At 37.9% G+C, this 20,206-nt stretch overlaps 1 protein-coding gene across 5 annotated transcripts in view; it reads left to right on the top strand.

Annotated features, from left to right (window-relative positions):
* Positions 1–20,206, top strand: part of EPS15 (epidermal growth factor receptor pathway substrate 15) — a 160,747-nt gene that overhangs the window by 96,210 nt on the left and 44,331 nt on the right. For all 5 annotated transcript variants that reach the window (XM_073789888.1, XM_073789889.1, XM_073789890.1 and 2 more), the window contains exons 14-18: positions 10,610–10,771; positions 11,163–11,360; positions 17,254–17,457; positions 19,403–19,519; positions 19,745–19,835. In XM_073789888.1, the coding sequence (XP_073645989.1) occupies positions 10,610–10,771; positions 11,163–11,360; positions 17,254–17,457; positions 19,403–19,519; positions 19,745–19,835 (772 nt within the window). The remainder of the gene's footprint in view (positions 1–10,609; positions 10,772–11,162; positions 11,361–17,253; positions 17,458–19,402; positions 19,520–19,744; positions 19,836–20,206) is intronic.

The raw sequence follows: 20,206 nt of genomic DNA on the forward strand, positions 1-20,206 counted from the left end.
TCCTACATTGGTTACTGATTTCTTGGGTTGCATTCTCCTAGATATTCATAGCCCCACCTCTTTGACCCTTTGCTTCTGTTGCCTTTGCCAGGGACAGACGGACACACTCCGACCCCCTCTTTCCTCCCTTTTCCATACCCTCTGTCATCCGTATACTGATAACTCACAAATATTTGTCAAGCCCTCAGTTCTCTTGAGTGCCAGTCTGACATCTCCAGTTAGGCATTTTGAGGTTTATCATTTCAAAGCCAGTATATCTAAAATGAGTCTCATCTTGTTGAAAAAAATTGGCTTCAAGTTTTGAACTTTTCTGTTTCTGTCAGTGTTTTTCTTTCTCACTACTGCCACCCCTATCACCTAACATCTGAAATTTTGACGTCAGTTGTAAGTGCTTACTCCATCCTCCTCCTGACTTTCTTCCTAAACCAATTTTAGTTATGACTCTCAGATGTGAAAATCTTTGCTGCTCCCCACTGCCACTGTTAATAATGGGAGGATGTCATCCTCATGGATATATTGGAATTGGAAAAAAAATTATAGGCCATCCTCTTGTACTACTTATTTTTTGATTGCCTGCCTCTGAACTGTGTGCCATACACATGCTCTTTTTTATTCCCACCCTTATACCTTTTGTTGTTGCAATCTAGAATGTTCCTTACCCCCTTGCTTATGTGAATTCTACCCATGCCTTAAAGTCCAGCTCAAACTGACCACTTTTCTAAACTTTCTCTTCTCTGTCCCTTCAGTCTATACCTGTCTTTCCTGTGTTGGAACTCCCAGAGAAGTGTGTGTACACTTATATGGCACGTTCAGTACGTTACCTTATGTACTATTTTAATGTGTATGTATATAGATTCCAATATCTTATAGCTTATATTGTGAGCTTCTTAAGCTTAGAAATTGTACCTTGGATCTTATTTTTCACTATGTATGGTAATTATTCTTAGATGGAGGTAAATTTAAGGAAGATATTGACAGTAGAAATGAATAAACTTCCATTTTGTGCATGAAATTAAAAATAGGGCAACACACACTCAGAAACCACAGGCAGAATGGATCAGGAGCACAGCTGGTATCATGAAGAGTCAGACATTTCCATATTGTTCATTCTACCTTCATGAGAGAGAAGCTCCCAGTTATTTAAACTTTATCAGTAAAGATTTAGTAGTTCCTAGTAATTGCCCATATTTTTTTTCCCTAGATGAAGAAGGATGACTTATTTTGGGTAGAAATAAAATTAGATACATGAGCTCAACATTCTTTTCCTGGCGATAATGTTCTTAGAACATGCTGAGAAGCATATGATTGAGAAATAAAGGCAGGCTGTTAGTAGGGTTTTCTAACATCTACCCTAGTTTAATAGACTCCCTTTCTGGTCTTTGACTTAAACATCTTGCTCTATAGTTGATACTTTTTTATATGAAGACTATTCCTAGGGGCTTCCCTGGTGGTGCAGTGGTTAAGAATCCTCCTGCCAATGCAGGGGACACGGGTTCGAGCCCTGGTCCGGGAAGATCCCACATGCTGCAGAACAACTAAGCCCGTGCACCACAACTACTGAGTCTGCACTCTAGAGCCCGTGAGCCACAACTACTGAGCCCACGTGCCACAACTGCTGAAGCCCACGTGCCTAGAGCCCATGCTCCACAACACGAGAAGCCACCCCAATGAGAACACACCGCAACAAATAGTAGCCCCTGCTCGCCCCAACTAGAGAAAGCCCACGCGCAGCAACGAAGACCCAACACGGCCAAAAATAAATAAATTTTTAAAAAAGGAGAGAATATTCCTATAACTTCCATTTTGAGAATTAGGCCAACGTAACGAATGTACCTGATTATTTATAGTTTTGGATTAGTCTGTAGGATTTTTTTTTAATCACTTAAATAGCATTTTCTGTAAGATTACCAAAATACTTCAAGTTACCTTTGTTCTTTTTAATAGTTCTTCAAGTATGGATATACTAGTGTACAAGTATAGATATACTGTATATATGGTTTGGGTTTTTTTTAAAGTTTTATTCATAAACTGGTGTCCTGTTGTTTATTTTTTACTCTGTATTTATATGAAACAGATACAAATGTATTCATATTTCATAGATTTACCTCTTTAGTTGTACAACTGACTTGGGTTGCTAAAATTAATTATTTTATTCTTAAATACAGCTGAGAATTTTTTAATCTTTTTTTTTTTTTTTTTTTTCCGGTATGCGGGCCTCTCACTGTTGTGCCTCTCCCATTGCGGAGCACAGGCTCTGGACGCGCAGGCTCAGTGGCCATGGCTCACGGGCCTAGCCGCTCTGCGGCATGTGGGATCTTCCTGGACCGGGGCACGAACCCGTGTCCCCTGCATCGGCAGGTGGACTCTCAACCACTGCGCCACCAGGGAAGCCCTAGCTGAGAATTTTTATGTATTTGTTTAAATTTTATTTCCACTACCCCCCGTAGCACATCAGGGAATATGGAGGAATGGGGACAAATTTATCATTTTCTTTAACTTGTGTGATTTCTAGAAAATAGGACACTTCCCTTGAAATTTATTTTTATTTTTCTTATTTTTTTGAAATTTATTTTAAAATAAAGCCAAGATCCCAGTCAAGGATCCCTTCATTCCTGGATGAGGAACCTTGGATGTGGCTTGCTTTGGTATTTTTCTAAAACAGACCTTGGCAACGCATTACAGAAGTCTTGTTCACTTTATCCTTGCCATTTTCTAATTGCTGCTATCCTCTTTTCTTTTGTTGTTGATGACACAGGTGAGTAAGTAGAGCATGATCATGGAAAGTAGAACGTAACTAGGAAGGCATCTGCAAATGTCTTTAGTCACTCACTTGATGAGATGGCATTTGATAGTAACTGAGGTTATGCACTAATTCAGGAGAGGATTTTCCCAAAGGGCTACCTTAAGATAAAAAGAAAGTTATCCTAGTTTAGTGGAAGACACTGTTTGCAAGAGAACCTGCTGCTGCCCTACTCAAGGGTGGGCAGGAGGTGGGGGCAGGGAGGGAGATGTACATCTGTTGACTTTACTTAGTCTCAGGATAAGCAAGTCTGTACCAAAATAAAATAGCCAAGTATATTTGGATATTGAAATTTTTGTGAAAATGCATTACAGTGGTAGTAGTCTTACCAAGTAATTTTACAGTGAAGTTTGGTTCTGATTCTTGTTCACGTGTATGTTTGCATCTGTTCATTTTGATTTTGTGCAGTTTACTAAGTTTGCTTACTGAAAAAGAAGACCTTTGTGTGTGTGGATTAATGTTGGAATTTTTTTTAGAGAAGATCTTTTTCATATTTAGATGAGACATGGAGAAACATTAATTATAATTAATTTTAATGTGGACATCTATCCAGCTTAAAATATATCACTAATGTGAGGTAGTTTCTCAGTAACCTTTCACTTAAGGCCTGTGCTTTTGTGTTACTATGTGGATTTTTACTATAGCCAAGAAGTGAGGTTGGGAAATTTGAGTGAATGTGTTTGCTCTTTGGAAGAGAAAGGGCAAGAATGAGTAAATATTATATTGGCTTGTTTATTCCCTTTTCCTCTTGCATAAACTTTTCTTCTAGGGGTGCGTTTAAAGTGACTCTCTAAAAATGCAAGTTCTGAAATCTGGTTCATTTTATTAAAGGAAACCAGCATCAATCCCACTATTGGTAGTTCGTACATAAAAATTCAGTTACATCGGAATATTTTTATATTGGTATGAAACCATGAGAGGTATGTGATACTTAAAACACTGCAAACTTGACATTTTATGATTATAAAGGTAATATGGGTCCCTAGTAATCATGTAAAATAAAGAAAAATATAAAAGGAAAGAAACCCTACAATTTCACGTTCCAGGGAGAGCCATTGTTAACATTTTGCTATATTTTCTATGAATGTATATAAATGGCTTTATATTTATTTGCCATTATACTGTATATGCCTTTGTGTTCAACTTTTAATTTTTATTATTTTTTTGGCTGTGTTGGGTCTTCGTTGCTGCGCGTGGGCTTTCTCTAGTTACGGCAAGTGGGAGCAACTCTTCGTTGCAGTGCACGGGCTTCTCCTGCAGTGGCTTCTCTTGTTGCGGAGCACGGGCTCTAGGTGCGTGGACTTCAGTAGTTGCCACGGGCCCTAGAGTGTGCGGGCTTCAGTAGTCGTGGCTCGCGGGCTCTAGAGCGCAGGCTCAGTAGTTGTGGCACACGGGCTTAGTTGCTCCACGGCATGTGGGATCTTCCTGGACCAGGGATTGAACTGATGTCCCCTGCGTTGGCAGACGGATTCTTAACCACTGTGCCACCAGGGAAGTCCCTGTATTCAACTTTTAAAAATTAACATTATGTCCTAGACATTTTCTTACATTACGTGACCCTTTTAAGGCAAATTTTGTTTTTCTAATTGTACTTACAATGTAAGTAGAGACATCATAATTACATCTATTTATAAAGACTGGGTATTATTAGTGATGTGAAGTCCAAGATTTTTCTTCGGGGTTTGGGAGAGGGTAGGAAATTAGAATATTCGAAGATGGGAATAAGTAACATATTTTTCCTATTCCTATTAAGCATTTCTTTAAAAATGCTTTTTGGATCAGTATATCATTATATATAAACCATATAATAATTTTATGAACAGAGTATTGACAGTGGGTTGTTTTCCCAAATATAAAATTACTTCAGATCTGCAGGTGGCATGCTTTCAAAATATTTCGTAATTAAATTATGAGAATTTTTCAAACCACTGTAGGTTTTCAAGCTACTGCGTTAAAGTGAAGCTGTTACTATGCCTTTCTGAAGAGTAAGAATAGAATATAATATAAATGTAAAAAACGAAATTCATAAGTTTAAAAGCATGAGAAAGATATATGCCACAGTGACATGCTAAATCAGTAAAGATTATTTCCATATAATGGAAAATTTATTATTTAAAAAATTGTTTTTAATTTTTGGCTGTGCCACGTGGGATGTGGGATCTTAATTCCCCGACTAGGAGTTGAACCCGGGTCCCCTGCATTGGAAGTATGGAGTCTTAACCACTGGGCTGCCAGGAAAGTCCCTGGAAATTTTTTTTTTTTTTTTTTTTTCTGTACGCGGGCCTCTCACTGTTGTGGCCTCTCCCGTTGCGGAGCACAGGCTCCGGACGTGCATGCTCAGCGGCCATGGCTCACGGGCCCAGCCGCTCCGCGGCATGTGGGATCTTCCTGGACCGGGGCACGAACCCGTGTCTCCTGCATCGGCAGGCAGACTCTCAACCACTGCACCACCAGGGAAGCCCCCCTGGAAATTTTAAATGTCAAATCAGTCTTGGTCTATTGACTGTACAAATATTGAATCAGTATAGAAATTTAGATGTTATTTTAATTTAACAAAGTGCATTTATTATAGGTCAGTTAGAGGCTAGTTTTAATATTTTGCTATAGTTTAAATGCAGAGTGAAGCTTTCCCATAGTATGTTGAAAGAACATAAAGCCCTTTCTGTCAGCCTCAGGCACGTTTCCCACTAGTTTCTCCCAGATACTAGAATCCTTGTGATAGTTACGAATCATTGCCTAATTAATCGTCTGGAATGTGCGAGGTATTGCACTAGACTGTGGAACCTCTAAGAAAGATGAGGCATTGGCTCTGTCCTTCAGCAGGTTATTATTTAGAGGTAACTATAATGCAGTGTAGTAAGTGTCATAATAGAGGTTAGGTACAAACTGCTGTAAGAGCACAGGTAAAGGAACTTCAAGGTGGGTCAGAGGATATTAAATTTGGCTGGGCCTTGAAGAATGAAAAGTGAGCTTCCAGATAGCAATGGTGTGGAAGGGCATTCAAGGCAGAGCAGATGGTGTAGGAAAGGCACACGGACATTGCAGTATATTGTCTTCTGGAGAAAGAGGGTCTATTGAGGATGGGGCACAGGTGACCATGAAGAAAAGAGGGTAGTAAAAGAGGAAGGATAATGTTGGGCCCAGAATTGAAGGTTCTAAGGTATCTTGTAGCCTGTTTTACTTTATCCTATAGATAAGAGGGAACCATCCTATATTTTTGAAATAGCAGAGTGATTAAAGAAATCTCCTTTGCAATGAGTTATTTTTTTAAGAAAGTTAGACATTTGGAATAGGAAGAAACAAAGGCAAAATAAATTATGAATCAGGAGAGGGACAATGAAAACTAGCATGTGTCTATTGAGAGCCAATGTGAGCTGCATATCTAAAGGTGTATCTCCATTTTGAGTGTGGATTGGTTAACAGTGTAAGCAAGGTTAAAAACTTAGGCATTAAAAAAATATTTAGGCATGCTGCTAAATTAATAATAAAGTACTAGCAGAGCTCACCATTATGAATCTGTAATCACCTAGACGCATGGAATGTTAGCCCAAGAGGAGTCTTTCATTGATCATCCATTGTGTTGGCTCTTTTAAGGGAATTTTTAAAGGAAAGCAGCATGGTAGTAGTTGTACTTTTAAATTGATCAGTTGGTTGAGAAAATATAAGTTAAAAAGCAGTTATTAAAAACATGGTTCAGTGTCTTATTTAATCACAGGAGCATCTGCATATATTTGAAAAATAGTGGCACATGTGTGAAACATTTAGTCTACAGACAGTGTGTAGCATAGCATATAGCAGAGCTCAGACTCTGGAAGGAGAAATGAGAACGTACTGTATTGCACAGGGAACTCTACTCAATGCTCTGTGGTGACCTAAATGAGAAGGAAATCCAAAAAAAGAGGGGATATGTGTATATGTGTAGCTGATTTACTTTGCTGTACAGTATAAACTAACACAATATTGTAAAGCAACTATACTCCAATAAAAATTTTTTTAAAAACCTAGTTTGAATTTATCACTTGCTAAATTGTATCTTTGAACAAGTTACTTGCTCATCTGTACCTCAGTTTTCTCATGTATCTACCTCATAGATTTGTCATATGGGGTGTAAATGAGTGTAACAGTACCTAGCACAATGTAAGGGCCATTGAAAATGTTTGCTATCATGTTGATGATGCTATCTTGTATAAGTCATGCAATAATTCAGAGACCTTCTGATAAGTTTTTCTTCTATTTTCTTAGATTCTTATTCTGATGAATGATCATTGGGGTCTTTGAATAGTATGTTATTTAAAGGATAGTGTTACTTTTAGAAACTTGTGTTCACAATTTTACTTCACTCTCTTCGAGATCTCTGCCCACCTCGTGCAGACACATGCCTTAGGAGTTATCAATCCATTCTTCTTTCTCACCCGTGGTTCCTGGAGACAATCAAGTCCTAATTCCCTATGGAATCCTTTGTATATAATGAATTAACCTCTCTCCTGTGCATCTGCAGTGGTACTAGTAATTTACCATTCTTCAGAGAATTGGGAAAATAGTCATTCAAATGATCTTCTCTGGTTCAAATGAGGAACCCCAATTGTCAGAGGATATGTAAATTTGGCCATCTTGGCTGCTGTGTTTCATGGTGGTAATGATAATGGCAAGGTTGCATTCATCTGTCTCTCAACTCTCCCTTGTACAGAGATTTCCCACTGTATTTTTTTTAAATCTGTATTCGTTTTTTTTTTTAATAAATTTATTTATTTATTTAGTATTTTTGGCTGTGTTGGGTCTTTGTTGCTGCACGCGGGCTTTCTCTAATTGTGGTGAGCGGGGGCTACTCTTTGTTGCAGTGCGCTGGCTTCTCTTGTTGCTGAGCACGGGCTCTAGGTGCACGGGCTTCAGTAGTTGTGGTGCATGGGCTCTAGAGTGCAGGCTCGGTAGTTGTGGTGCACGGGTTTAGTTGCTCTACAGCATGTGGGATCTTCCTGGACCAGGGCTCGAACCTGTGTCCCCTGCATTGGCAGGCGGATTCTTAACCACTGTGCCACCAGGGAAGCCCCTAATCTCTGTATCCTTTATCATTAAGCATAAGATCTAGCACATAGATGAATAAATAAACATGTCATTTTCAAAATGGTTTATCTTTTTTTGTTTTAAGAAATTTTCTTACACTGAGATCTGTATTTTCTTCTGCACATTTTAAAGTTTTGTCTTTCACTTTAGGTCTGTAGTATACCTGGAATTAATTTTTCTGTTTGGTATGATTTAGAGACTTATAATTTTTTTCTTCTTGCCATACGGGTATGCCCAGCATCATTTACTGAATAGTTAGTTCTCTTTTCCTCCGGTCAATTTTAATGTCATGCCTTCTCATCATTTTTTCTTTATATATCTAGATCTGTGTCTAAGTTCTGTTTTCTCTTCCTTTGATCTATTTGTCTATCCTTGCATCAAACCAAGCTGTCTTAGTTATCCTAGCTTTCCAGTAATTCATAATATCTTATAGGGTAAGTCCTTTTTACATTTTATAATTCTGTTTTTGGTTTTTTTCTTTGTTCTTCCAAATAATTTTTAGAATATGTTCTTCCAGAGCTTTTCAGGTTCCTTGGAAAATCTTGTTAGGATTTTCATTGGAGTGTATAGATTAATTAGGAGAGAATTAACATCTTTACTGTGTTACTCATCATTCAGTAAATAGTAATGGAGTACCTCTTGTATACTGGGAACTGGGAATATAGCAGTGAACAAAATTCACAAATATCCCTGGACTCATGGAGCTTACATTCTAATAGAAGGAGATACGTTCTATTACTCATAGTAGCCAAAACTAGGATCAGTCTAAATGTCCATCAAAAGTATATCCATACAATGGAATACTACTCAGCAATAAAAAGGAACAAACTACGTATACATGCAGTAACATGGATGAATCTCAAAATATACTGGGTATAAGAATACAGTAGACTACAAAACAAAAAAGAAAGAATACAGTAGACTACACATTACCATAGACTACATATTATATGATTCTATTTATATGAAATGTCTATAAAAGGTAAAATTATAGCAACAGAAAGCAGGTCACTGGTTTGCCTGGGGCTTGAAATGGGAATGAGAATTGACTCCTAAATGGTATGAAGGAACTTTTTAGGTTGTGGAAGTGTTATAAAACTGAATTGTGGTGATCATTGCACAACTGTATATATTTACTAAAACTCAGTTGTATACTTACAATGGGCACCTTTTATGGTTGTATAAATTATATCTCATAAAGCTATTTAATTATTTTATGCCAACTCAGATGCAACTTGAAAACATGCTAAGTCGCAAAGAAGCCAGTCACAAAAAAACACGTTGTATGAGTCCATTCATATAAAATATCTAGAACAGACAAAGCTATAGAGATAAAAAGTAGATTGGTGGTTGCCTAGGGCTGGGGTGATTGGGAGAGAAGTAGCGAGTGACTTGCTAACGGGTATGGGGTTTCTTTTTGCAGTGACAAAAATGTTCTAAAATTGTTGTGGTCATGGTTCCACAACTCTAAATATACTAAAAACCATTGACTTGTACACTTTAAATGGGTGAATTGTATGATATGTAAATTATCTCAATAAAAGCTCTTCTAGAAAATAAATAAAATTATATGCTGTATATGAAGGAGAATCAGTAGAGGGAGATGGTGGTGGGTGATGGTGAGGAAGGCCTCACTGAGAAGTTAACAGTTGAGCAAAGACTTCAAAGAGATGGGGGATTGAGGCATGTGGATACTTGGGGGAAGAACTTTCTAGGAAGAGGGGATAATCAGTGAAAGATCCCGAGAAGGGAGCATATCTGACATGTTTGAGAAGCAGCAGTAAGGCCAGTGTGGCTGAAATAGAGTGGGCAAGGGAGAGAGCAGTAGGAAATGAAGCTGGGAGATGGGATCACGTGGGGCCATTGTAAAGACTTGGGTTTTTACAGTAAGGGAGATGGGAAGTCAGTGCAGAGTTTTGCGTAGAGGAGTGACATCATCTGACGTGGGTTTTTATTTTATTTTATTTTATTTTTATTTATTTATTTTGGTGGTACGCGGGCCTCTCACTGTTGTGGCCTCTCCCGTTGCGGAGCACAGGCTCCGGACGCGCAGGCTCAGCGGCCATGGCTCACGGGCCCAGCCGCTCCGCGGCACGTGGGATCTTCCCGGACCGGGAAACGAACCCGTGTCCCCTGCATCGGCAGGTGTACTCTCAACCACTGCGCCACCAGGGAAGCCCTGACGTGGGTTTTTAACAGTGGCTGCTGTGCTGAAAATAAACTGAAAGGTAGCATGCGTGGAGGAAGGGAAACCAATTAGAAGGCAGCAGTCTAGGAAAGAGAGAAAAGTGATTGGGACCAAGGTTGAAGAAAAACGTGGCCAGTTTTTTAAGTATATTTTGAAGGAAGGAGCAAAAAATTTGCTGACAGATTGGAGATGAGATGTGAGAGAAAGAGAAGAGTCAAAGAAGATGCTATATTTTTTGGCCAGAGAAACTGAGAGGGGGAAAATGGAGGATAAAGCAGATGGGGTGGGGGAAATGCCAGGAGTTCTGTTTTTGATATGTTAGAGAAGCCCATCAGACATCCAAGGATGGATTTGAGTAAGCGAATTGAATTTCTAAATCTGGAATCTAGGGAAGAAGTCCTCAAGTAAAGATTGTATTTAAAGCTATGAATCCTCCAATCCATCAACACAATGTACTTAATAAGATGAGACTTTACCTTCCCTTAAGATAGGCTTTTATAAATTGTTAACCTTCCCCTGCCTCCAAAGATAATAAATACGTTAATTTTCCTGTATTTCAGGATCTTCAAGATGAAGTTCAAAGGGAGAATACTAATCTGCAAAAACTGCAGGCCCAGAAACAGCAAGTACAGGAACTCCTTGATGGGCTGGATGAGCAGAAAGCTCAGCTGGAGGAGCAACTGCAGGAAGTCAGGAAGAAGTGTGCTGAGGAGGCCCAGCTGGTAAAGTCTGGCGGTTTACTGTATCTATACCTTAGTTGCTTTTGCTGGCTTAAGATGGAAACATTCTCTGCTTCTTGTTGCTTTTATTGTTAGATGGCAGTCTAGTCAACATGAAGTTCAGGGAATTGAAGGAGATGGGGCATGTTTCATCCAGAAATTACAGGGGAAGTAGGACACTTCATATATTTTTTTTCCAAATTTTAGTTGGAGGTATGGTACCTATGCCTTCCACTCTCCTCTGTCAGTCCCCTGATTGCCCTTCTCTACAAAAAATACATAAAAAAACCACCAAAATAGTAAACTAAACAAATAAACCTAATGCATTATGGAATATTTTAATGACATTTCTTTTTTTAATCCCCCTTTCTTCTCATTCACCTCCATGTTATAGATCTCATCCCTGAAAGCTGAATTAACTAGTCAAGAATCACAGATCTCCACTTACGAAGAAGAGCTGGCCAAAGCTAGGGAAGAGCTGAGTCGCCTACAGCAAGAAACAGCAGAGTTGGAGGAGAGTGTGGAGTCAGGGAAGGCCCAGCTGGGCCCTCTTCAGCAGCACCTGCAAGATTCACAGCAGGAAATAAGTTCAGTAAGTCTTTGTGGCAGTGAAAAATACACTCAAATGGGCACTCACATACCCTTTTAGTAAATGATATTTTCTCGATCTGCTTCTTCTCCCTCTGCCTAGTTTATTTTTCATTTTCAGTCATTTTGTATGAATAGGCTTCTTGTCACCTGTCATAAGTTAAAACTGTCACGTATCTTGTACATCTTATGGTTATCACTGGAGTCTGGTTGAGTGTGCAGGATTTGTAGTTAGATGGTTTAGGTTTAAATGCTGGCTCTGCCACTTACTGCCTCAATCTTCTCAGTATCATATTCCTCATCTTTAAAATTGGAGGACTGGGGGGACTTGCCTGGTGGCGCAGTGGTTAAGAATCCACCTGCCAACGCAGGGAACACAGGTTCGAGCCCTGGTCTGGGAAGATCCACATGCTGTGGAGCAACTAAGCCCATGCGCCACAACTACTGAGCCTGCGAGCCACAACTACTGAGCCCACATGCCACAACTACTGAAGCTCACGTGCCTAGAGCCCCTGCTCCACAGCAAGAGAAGCCACTGCAGTGAGAAGCTCGTGCACCGCAACGAAGAGTAACCCCCACTCGCCACAACTAGAGAAAGCCCGCGCTCAGCAATGAAGACCCAATGCAGCCAAAAATAAATTTATTTAAAAAAAAAAATTGGAGAATTGGGAATTTTCTGGTGGTCGAGTGGTTAGGACTCTGCCCTTTCACTGCCAAGGGCCCAGGTTTAGCCCCTGGTCGGGGAACTAAGATATCCCGTAAGCTGTGTGGCATGGCCAAATTTTAAAAAGTAAATAAAATTGGAGAATTAACAGTACTCCTCTACCTCCTAGAGCTGCTTGTAAAGTTTCAGTGAGGCAAAACCAGTGAGACGTTTGAGCACAGTGTTTGGTAAATAAGTGCTCAGTATGTGTTGCTTATTTTTATAAATAATAACCCAGTGCCTTCCCTTTTGGGATTCTTATCTTAAAATCAGTTTTGCTCATTTAGAGACCTGTATTTTTTGTAATTAGGAAATTGTTCTTTATATAGATAAATATGCAGTGTTATGGTAGATCAAGAATATAGATCCTTCGCTATGCTATTTCTTGACTTCCCTAAATGGAGAATAATACTTTATAGAATGATGGTAAGATGGTTAGATGTACATAGAGATAATGTAGCCCATTCCTTTCATTTTGAATTTGAACAAATTGAAGCCAAGGAAGGTTAAGTAACTTGCCTATGGTTACATAGCCTTCAAAAGAGCCACAGCCTAAGATTCAGATCTTCTAAAACCTGGTCACTTAATTATTATACATAATGAAGTCCTTCCCCTTGATATGCTTCCCTCCCCGCTCTTGCCTGGCAGGTGAATACCTGCTCACTCATCTTGCAAGACATAGCTTAACCTCTTATTGCTTTGTGGGATTTTCTGAACCCTGCCTTTATTGGACATTGTACTTCCGTTATAGCAATCGTAACATTTCCCCCTGCACATTTGTTTATGTGTCTGTCTCCCTCAGTAGATGGAGCTTTTAGGTCTAGAAACATACATTTTTATCCTAACATTTAGCACAGTTCTTGTCCCAGTGTAGGTACTCAATAAACAGGTAGGAAACCCAAAAGAAAGTCATCCTAGTGGGAATGATACCAGATAAATGGACAGTCTTTAAAATAGTTTTCTTTGAGTTTAAAAAAAACCTGTTGTTTAAAGTATAATTTATAGACCATAAAATTAACCAGTTTTTTCAGTGGTCTTTCTACTCTGCCACCAAACACCACAACAGTCTCTGTCATTGGAAATCGAAATGAACACGGTGCACTGGGCGGTGTTTCCTTTTCTTTTTTCCTTCAGTAATAACAAACACGATTGCACAGTCACTCATAAAATGTTTGTTACTCTCCCCACCCAACAACATCCTGATTTTTAGTTTAAACTGTTAGCTTGGAGCAGTAGGCATTTCAACAATAAAAAAACATTCTCTTTCCAGTATACCTTCAATTTTTTCTTATAAATATTCATTTGAATATTTCCATTTGTGGTGGAAGCTTGCTGATTTACTGGAAGTTGATTCTGTTCCCCGGAAATGTCACTTGGGTGGCCCTGCTGGGCTAAAATGCAAAGTCCAAGTACTGATTTTTGAACCCAGAGTTCTGTGTAAGATCCAAAAAAAAAATTAACCAGTTTTAAGGATCCAATTCAATGATTTTCAGTAAATTTAGAGTTGCTGAAACATCCCAATCCAGTTTTAGAACATTTCCATCACTCCCAAAAGATCCTTGTGCCCATTTATAGTCAGTCCCCACTCTTACCCCTAGGTAACTACTAATCTATGTTTTGCTTCTATAAATTTGCTTTTTCTGAACATTTCACATAGAGAAAATCAAGCACTGTGTGGTCTTTCTCATGTGGTTTCTTTCACTTAGCATAATGTTTTTGAGGCTCATCCATGTTGTAGCATGTAACAATATTATAGTCCATTGTATAAGGTATTTTGTTTACCCATTCATTAATGGGCATTTGGATCCTTTCCACTTGTTGACTGTTACAAATAATGCTGCTTTAAATTTTGTATTTGCATACAATTGTTTGTGTGGACATATGTCTTCATTTCTCTTGGATATGAAAGTTGTTTATATTGTAAAGTTATGTTAAACTTTTTTTTTTAACTTTAAATTGCCAAACTTTTCCGAAGTGGCTGTACCATTTTATGTTCCCCCTAGCAGTGTATGAGGGTTCCAAGTTTCTCCACATTCTTACCAACGCTTATTGTCTTTTTGATTATAGTCATTCCTGTAGATGTAAAGTGGTACTTCATAGTTTTTAATTTGTAATTCTCTTATGACTAGAGTTGTTGATCATCTTTTCATGTGCTTATTAGCCATTTGTATATCCTTCTGGATGAAACATCTGTTTAAGTCCCTTGCCCATTTTTTAAAAATGGGTTCTTCTTCTTATTAAATTATAAGTGTTTTTAAAAATATATATGTATTCTGGAGATAAGTCCTTTATCAGATAGTTAATTGATTTGCAAATAGTTTCTCCCAGTCTCTGGCTTGTCTTTTCATTTTCTTTTCTTTGACTTTTTTGAAAGAGGATTTCTTTCAAAGGAAGGAGCATAAATGAGAAAAATAGAAAGGACTCTGGATATTATAAATTATCAGAGAGAAAATAAAACAGTGTTTTTGAGCATGGAAAATAGTTTCAGCAGGCTGTACTACCAAGTGTGCCAGAATATATTTGGTGTCTGTGAAAGGAATTAGATCCTTGTGTCTGATCTCCAAACCTTAAGAATAAACATACCAAACTGTTACACTTGACTCAGTGACTATATGTCTTTCCACAGAGGGCCTATAAAGAAGAAGTTGCTCTCGAAAGCTTAACTATAGCTTTTTTGGGAAAAGAAATAACTAAAGAAAAATTTTCTGACTTGCTGAATTTTTATTTTTACTTCTTACCTTGTATTTGCAAGAAAACAAAGAACCTTTGACCTTAACTCTATGTAACTTACTTATACAATATATACTATTTATCCAAGTATTTCTGGCACTCTAAATGTTTACTGTACTTTTCTTGCACAATTTGCAAAGAGCTTGTGTTAGTTGTGTGATTTTTTTTTTTTTCCCGTATCCTCTAAGTTTACGTAGAGAGTAAGGCTTAGTGACAGGTGCATGGGAGAACCAGACACAGGAAAGCCTAGTTGTGTTCACGATTCTATTGATTGTCTCAGAAATAACTATAAGGAACAAACTGCCCTAAACAGAACTTTCTGATAGGCAAGTATTTCACCCTACTGTTTCATCTGTATGATGGGTATTATTTTAGTATTAATTTTTAAATTTTATACTGCAAGGTAGTAGTGGGCATTAAAATTGATTTAATGGTCATGATAAATTTTTTAAATGAAATAAGGGAGAACAGGAAATATCAGCATGCATTACATGCAGTAAGGGTAAGTATTACTTCATGGAACTTGTTTTACCACTGTATGTGCGTGTGTGTGTGTATAATTATATATATGATGTATGCATCTATATATGTGTGTTTATGTATATAAATACACACAGAGAGACATATATAAACATATATATTTACTGGGTCAGGGAATCTATTTCTTTCTATGGATTAAAGTAAGTTTATAAGCCACTGCTCTGTAACACTAGGAATATACAAGGCCTATGCTGTGGATTAATAAATATGTAGTATTTTTGGATTGTTAGTTTAAATCCTAATTACAATGCAGTTTGGTAGATATGTACATATATGCTTACTGATGCCCACTGTTTAAATTTATAAGCATAATAGTTGCGTTTTTCAGTGAACATATATTAAGCACTTACAGTATGCATCATTGTCCTAGATGTTGGAGATACAAAGTTGGTAACAAAAATTGTGGTCTCTACCCTCAGGCTCAAGTCTTTATCTTTTTAAAAATAGAGTGAATTAGTGGAAAAGGAACAGGAATATTTAATTGCTATAATAGTGAGAAATGCAGTGTGCCAGGTATTTTTACACACGTTGTCCATCTTTTACATAGGGCTTTACTTTTTTTTTTTTTTTTGCGGTACGCGGGCCTCCCACTGTTGTGGCCTCTCCCGTTGCGGAGCACAGGCTCCGGACCTGCAGGCTCAGCAGCCATGGCTCACGGGCCCAGCCGCTCCGCGGCATGTGGAATCTTCCCAGACCAGGGTACGAACCCGTGTCCCCTGCATCGGCAGGCGGACTCTCAACCACTGCGCCACCAGGAAAGCCCAGGCCTTTACATTTTACAGAGTTCTTTCAAATCTATCTTGCTCCACTTAACATTCATCTATGGAGTTAGTTCTTACTACCTTTATGGATTAAGAAATGGAGGCTTGGAGAGGTTACTTTGACTAAGATCACCTAACTAGAAGGTGATAGAGCTAGATTTACATCTGTCTCCCAGTCCAGAATGGCCCTGAAAAGACCTTTGGTAAATTACAGATTCCAAATTGAGCAACTTAAAAACCTTATGGGGAATGTTAGGGGAATAAGATTAGGGAACAGAGCCTTGATTTACAAAATGTCAATAGGTAATTTTTATATTTGCTAAAAACAAAAAATACAACATGCTAATAAAGAGGACTCCAATATAATTAAAAAATATATATTTTGTGTGAAAATGGGTGCTATTCAGTAAAATTCCATTTATTATTCCTTTTCACTAGAAACAATTTTGATTCTGCTATCAGTTTCTTTGAGGTATATGTAAATTTGTTTTTATTGTAGACGTTGGTATAAATAAGCATTTTTTCCTTCCTCTGGTGCCCCACAGTTTTCTTTTTATATATATTACAATTTATTGCATACGATTTTTTGTCCCACTGTTGTCCCAGGTGTATAAAGTCACTTGGCTATTGAGATTAAAAAAAGTCCTTTATTTAACCTGTTTGGCATACCTTAGATTTAGAGACTACTTCCTAGGGCTCTAGCCCATTAATAAGTAATGCCACAGGATAGAACACTAGCTTATTTCACCTCTATCTTCACTTCTCTTCTTCCCAATAGGAGTATGGATGGCTCCAAAGTCTTGTGTACTCTTCCTCAACTTCCTTTCTCTCTCCTAAAGCTTCATCACAAAATCTTCTCTTGCTCTGCCACTGTGCTATCTTTTTCCTAGTACCCTGACCTTTTTTCTAATTATATTCTAAAGGATTGCCAATTTGCAGATATTTGAATTAAAATTCTTAGAGCATCAGAAGATGTACAAAAAGCATATCCATATATATTGGAATTTCAAGAGGAGAACTTGCTGGGATGGATTACTAAGTCATGCTGCATTCCTTAATGGAAGCAAATTTTTCCTTGACCAAGTCTAAGTATATAGTTATTTTTACATTACATGTCTTTCTATTAATAAATTCTGTTTTGTATTTCTACTTTGTGTTGATAGATGCAAATGAAACTGATGGAAATGAAAGAGCTGGAAAACCATAATAATCAATTAAATTGGTGCAGTAGTCCACACAGCATTCTTGTGAATGGCACTACAGATTATTGCAGTCTCAGCACCAGCAGCAGTGAAACAGCCAATCTTAATGAGCACACTGAAGGCCAGAGCAACCTAGAGTCTGAGTCCATACACCAGGAGTCTCCAGTGAGTTTAACAGTTCCTTAAATTTCGTAATCAACTTCAGAAAAAACAATTAATTTAGATCGAAGTTTTGTTGACATCATACCTAATGTAAATATGTGGCCTTGCCTCATCGGAGACAGTTGAGAGGCGGAGAATGGGTTCTAACAGTTTTAACTAGTGTAGAAATATAATTTTAACTGATCTGTTGTTATAGAGCATGTTTTCAGAATAGTAGTTCTGTAGATAGTAACTTTTAAAAATAGTTTTTAAGTACTCTTGCCCAAAGCTGAAAGTAATTCTTTATTTCATAACATTGAGGACATTTATTTACTGGTTTTTTTGGAGAACACCAATTAATGCAAGAGTGCTGCTGTTATGTATGAGAGCTACAGAGACAAAAGACCTTTAACCCCGTCTTCAAGCTGCACACAGTCTAGTCATGTAACACTGTGTTAAAAGGCTGTGTTAAAGTAAGCATAGGATATTCAGGTAGGACAGCTTGGAGGAGGCTCAGAGAAGATGTCATAGGGAAGCTTTACAAGTGGCCATTGAAGTGAGAAGGGGTTAAGCAACAGAGAAGGTAGTACCTTCCTAGCAGAGGAAACAGCATTAGCATAGGTATGAAATGGGAGAAAACATGCTGCACAGGATCATGAGAAGTTTTTGGAGGATATTTTGTGATGGTGGGGAATGTGTTGGTAGGAGATGAGGCTCTCTCCTAGGGGGTTACCTGCATTACCTCTGTACTTTTTATCAAGATAGAGATGTCTGTGCCCCACTTCAAACTTGTTGAACTAGAGTTTCTGGGTTGAAGCCAGGTACATATATTTTAAAAACAAATTCCATGGGTGATTATAATGTGTACCTAGATAAAAATGACCACTTGTAGGTCAGAAAGGACCAGAGAGTAAGAAATTTGGATTCATCTTGAAGCATTGGGGAATTCATCTTACTACAGTGAGTAGCTATTGAAGAATTTTTAAGCAAGAAGCGACAGGATTGAGTTTACCTTTTAAAAAATGTGGATAGGGAATTCCCTGTTGGTCCAGTGGTTAGGACTTGGCGCTTTCACTGCCGTGGCCCAGGTTCAAGTCCAGGTCAGGGAACTAAGATCCTATAAGCCGTGAGGTGCAGCCAAAAAAAAAAAAAAAAAGTGGATAATAGATTGAAGAGTAGGACTGGACACAGCCGTATGGTAAGAGACTGTTGGAATGGTCTGTTTGAGAATTGTTTTAACCTAGACTTAACCAGTAACAGGAGGGATGATGATGAGAAGAATACAAATTTGAGAGATATTAAGGATGTAAAATTAACAGACTTAATATTATTTCGACAGTGCAGTCTTGGATATATTATACAATATTTTTTTTAAGCACAGAATGGAGATTACGAGGTTATCCTTCAAAGACATAGGGTGGTTTGAAATGGAGATTGCCCTTTGCACTTCTTAGATCAGAAATTTAGATCCAGAAAACAACGGGAAGCCATTGAAGGACTTTTAACCAGAGAGTCATGATCAGATTCACATTTTATATCTATTGCTTTAGCTACCATAAGAAGGTAGATGGGAAGGACACATATTGGAGGCAGAAGGCAGTTGGAAGGTTATTACTACAGTAACACGGACCAGAAATGATGATACTGTAAATGAATGATAGTGACAGTGAGGATGGAGAAGAAAGGAAGGATTTAAGAAAGAGATAGGAGGTAGACTCAGCAAGACTTGGAATATAGCTGGGGGATGACCAAAGGGAAGTAGTTAAGAAAGACCTGAAGTTTTCTGGCCTTGAGTGGCTATGATGCTTGGTAATACCATTTTCTTAAGAAAGATTACGGGAGAAGTCATTCACTGAATATGTTCTGCTTGTCTTTTAAAATTTTTTAGTAATTTTTGACTATTCTTTGTCAGTTTCTCCTGCCAAGTAGAAAATACATTGTAAGTCTATGAAGAATTAATATTTTGTAGGCAAGAAGTAGTCCTGAAATACCGCCTTCTGGTGTGACTGATGAAAACGAAGTGGTGACTACAGTTGTTAAGGAAAAAGTTTGTCCTGAATTTAATAGTGACAGACATTCAAAAGAGGTAAAAATAATTTTATAATTAAATGTTTTTATCACTGTCTTCTCAAGATGGGCTGTACACTATTTTAGTCTAAGGAAAGAGAAAAATGTGTTAAGTGGACTTTATGACCACAAAAATATTTATGTTACCATCAGTTGATTTTTCAAACATGTTATTTTATTTTTAAATGTTACCTTTTAAAACATTGGTTTCTAAAATTTTTTTTTAATTTAAAATTATTTTTAGGAAGATCCATTTAATGTAGAATCAAGTTCACTGACAAATCCAGTTGCAGATTCAAACTTGGATTTTTTCCAGTCTGATCCTTTTGTTGGCAGTAAGTACTCTTATATTTATATTACAGATTTACCAAAAAGGGTTTTAATACATAAGCTGTATAGGAATTTGGGCTTCAGTTTTGAGAGCCTACTCGTTATAACAAAAGTAAAAGGGAGAGTGAGGTTTTATATAGTCAGATTTTAGTATTTGTCCCCTTCAGGCAACTAAGTCCTGGAACTAAGCCTTTGCTTATGTCTCAGGGACCCCTAATTAAGAGTATGTTTCTTCTTCAGAATAGGAGCCCAAAGAAAGAGAGGAGATTGGGCACTCTTAAGTCAACCGGCAATTAATTACCAAAAGTGCCAACATCATGCTTTTAAAAGAGTGGAAATTGTAGTAGTTAGTAGCCCGATCACTGCCCTTAAGGTG

Source organism: Tursiops truncatus, chromosome 1 (genome assembly GCF_011762595.2).
Source record: "Tursiops truncatus isolate mTurTru1 chromosome 1, mTurTru1.mat.Y, whole genome shotgun sequence".
Lineage (NCBI taxonomy): Eukaryota > Metazoa > Chordata > Mammalia > Artiodactyla > Delphinidae > Tursiops > Tursiops truncatus.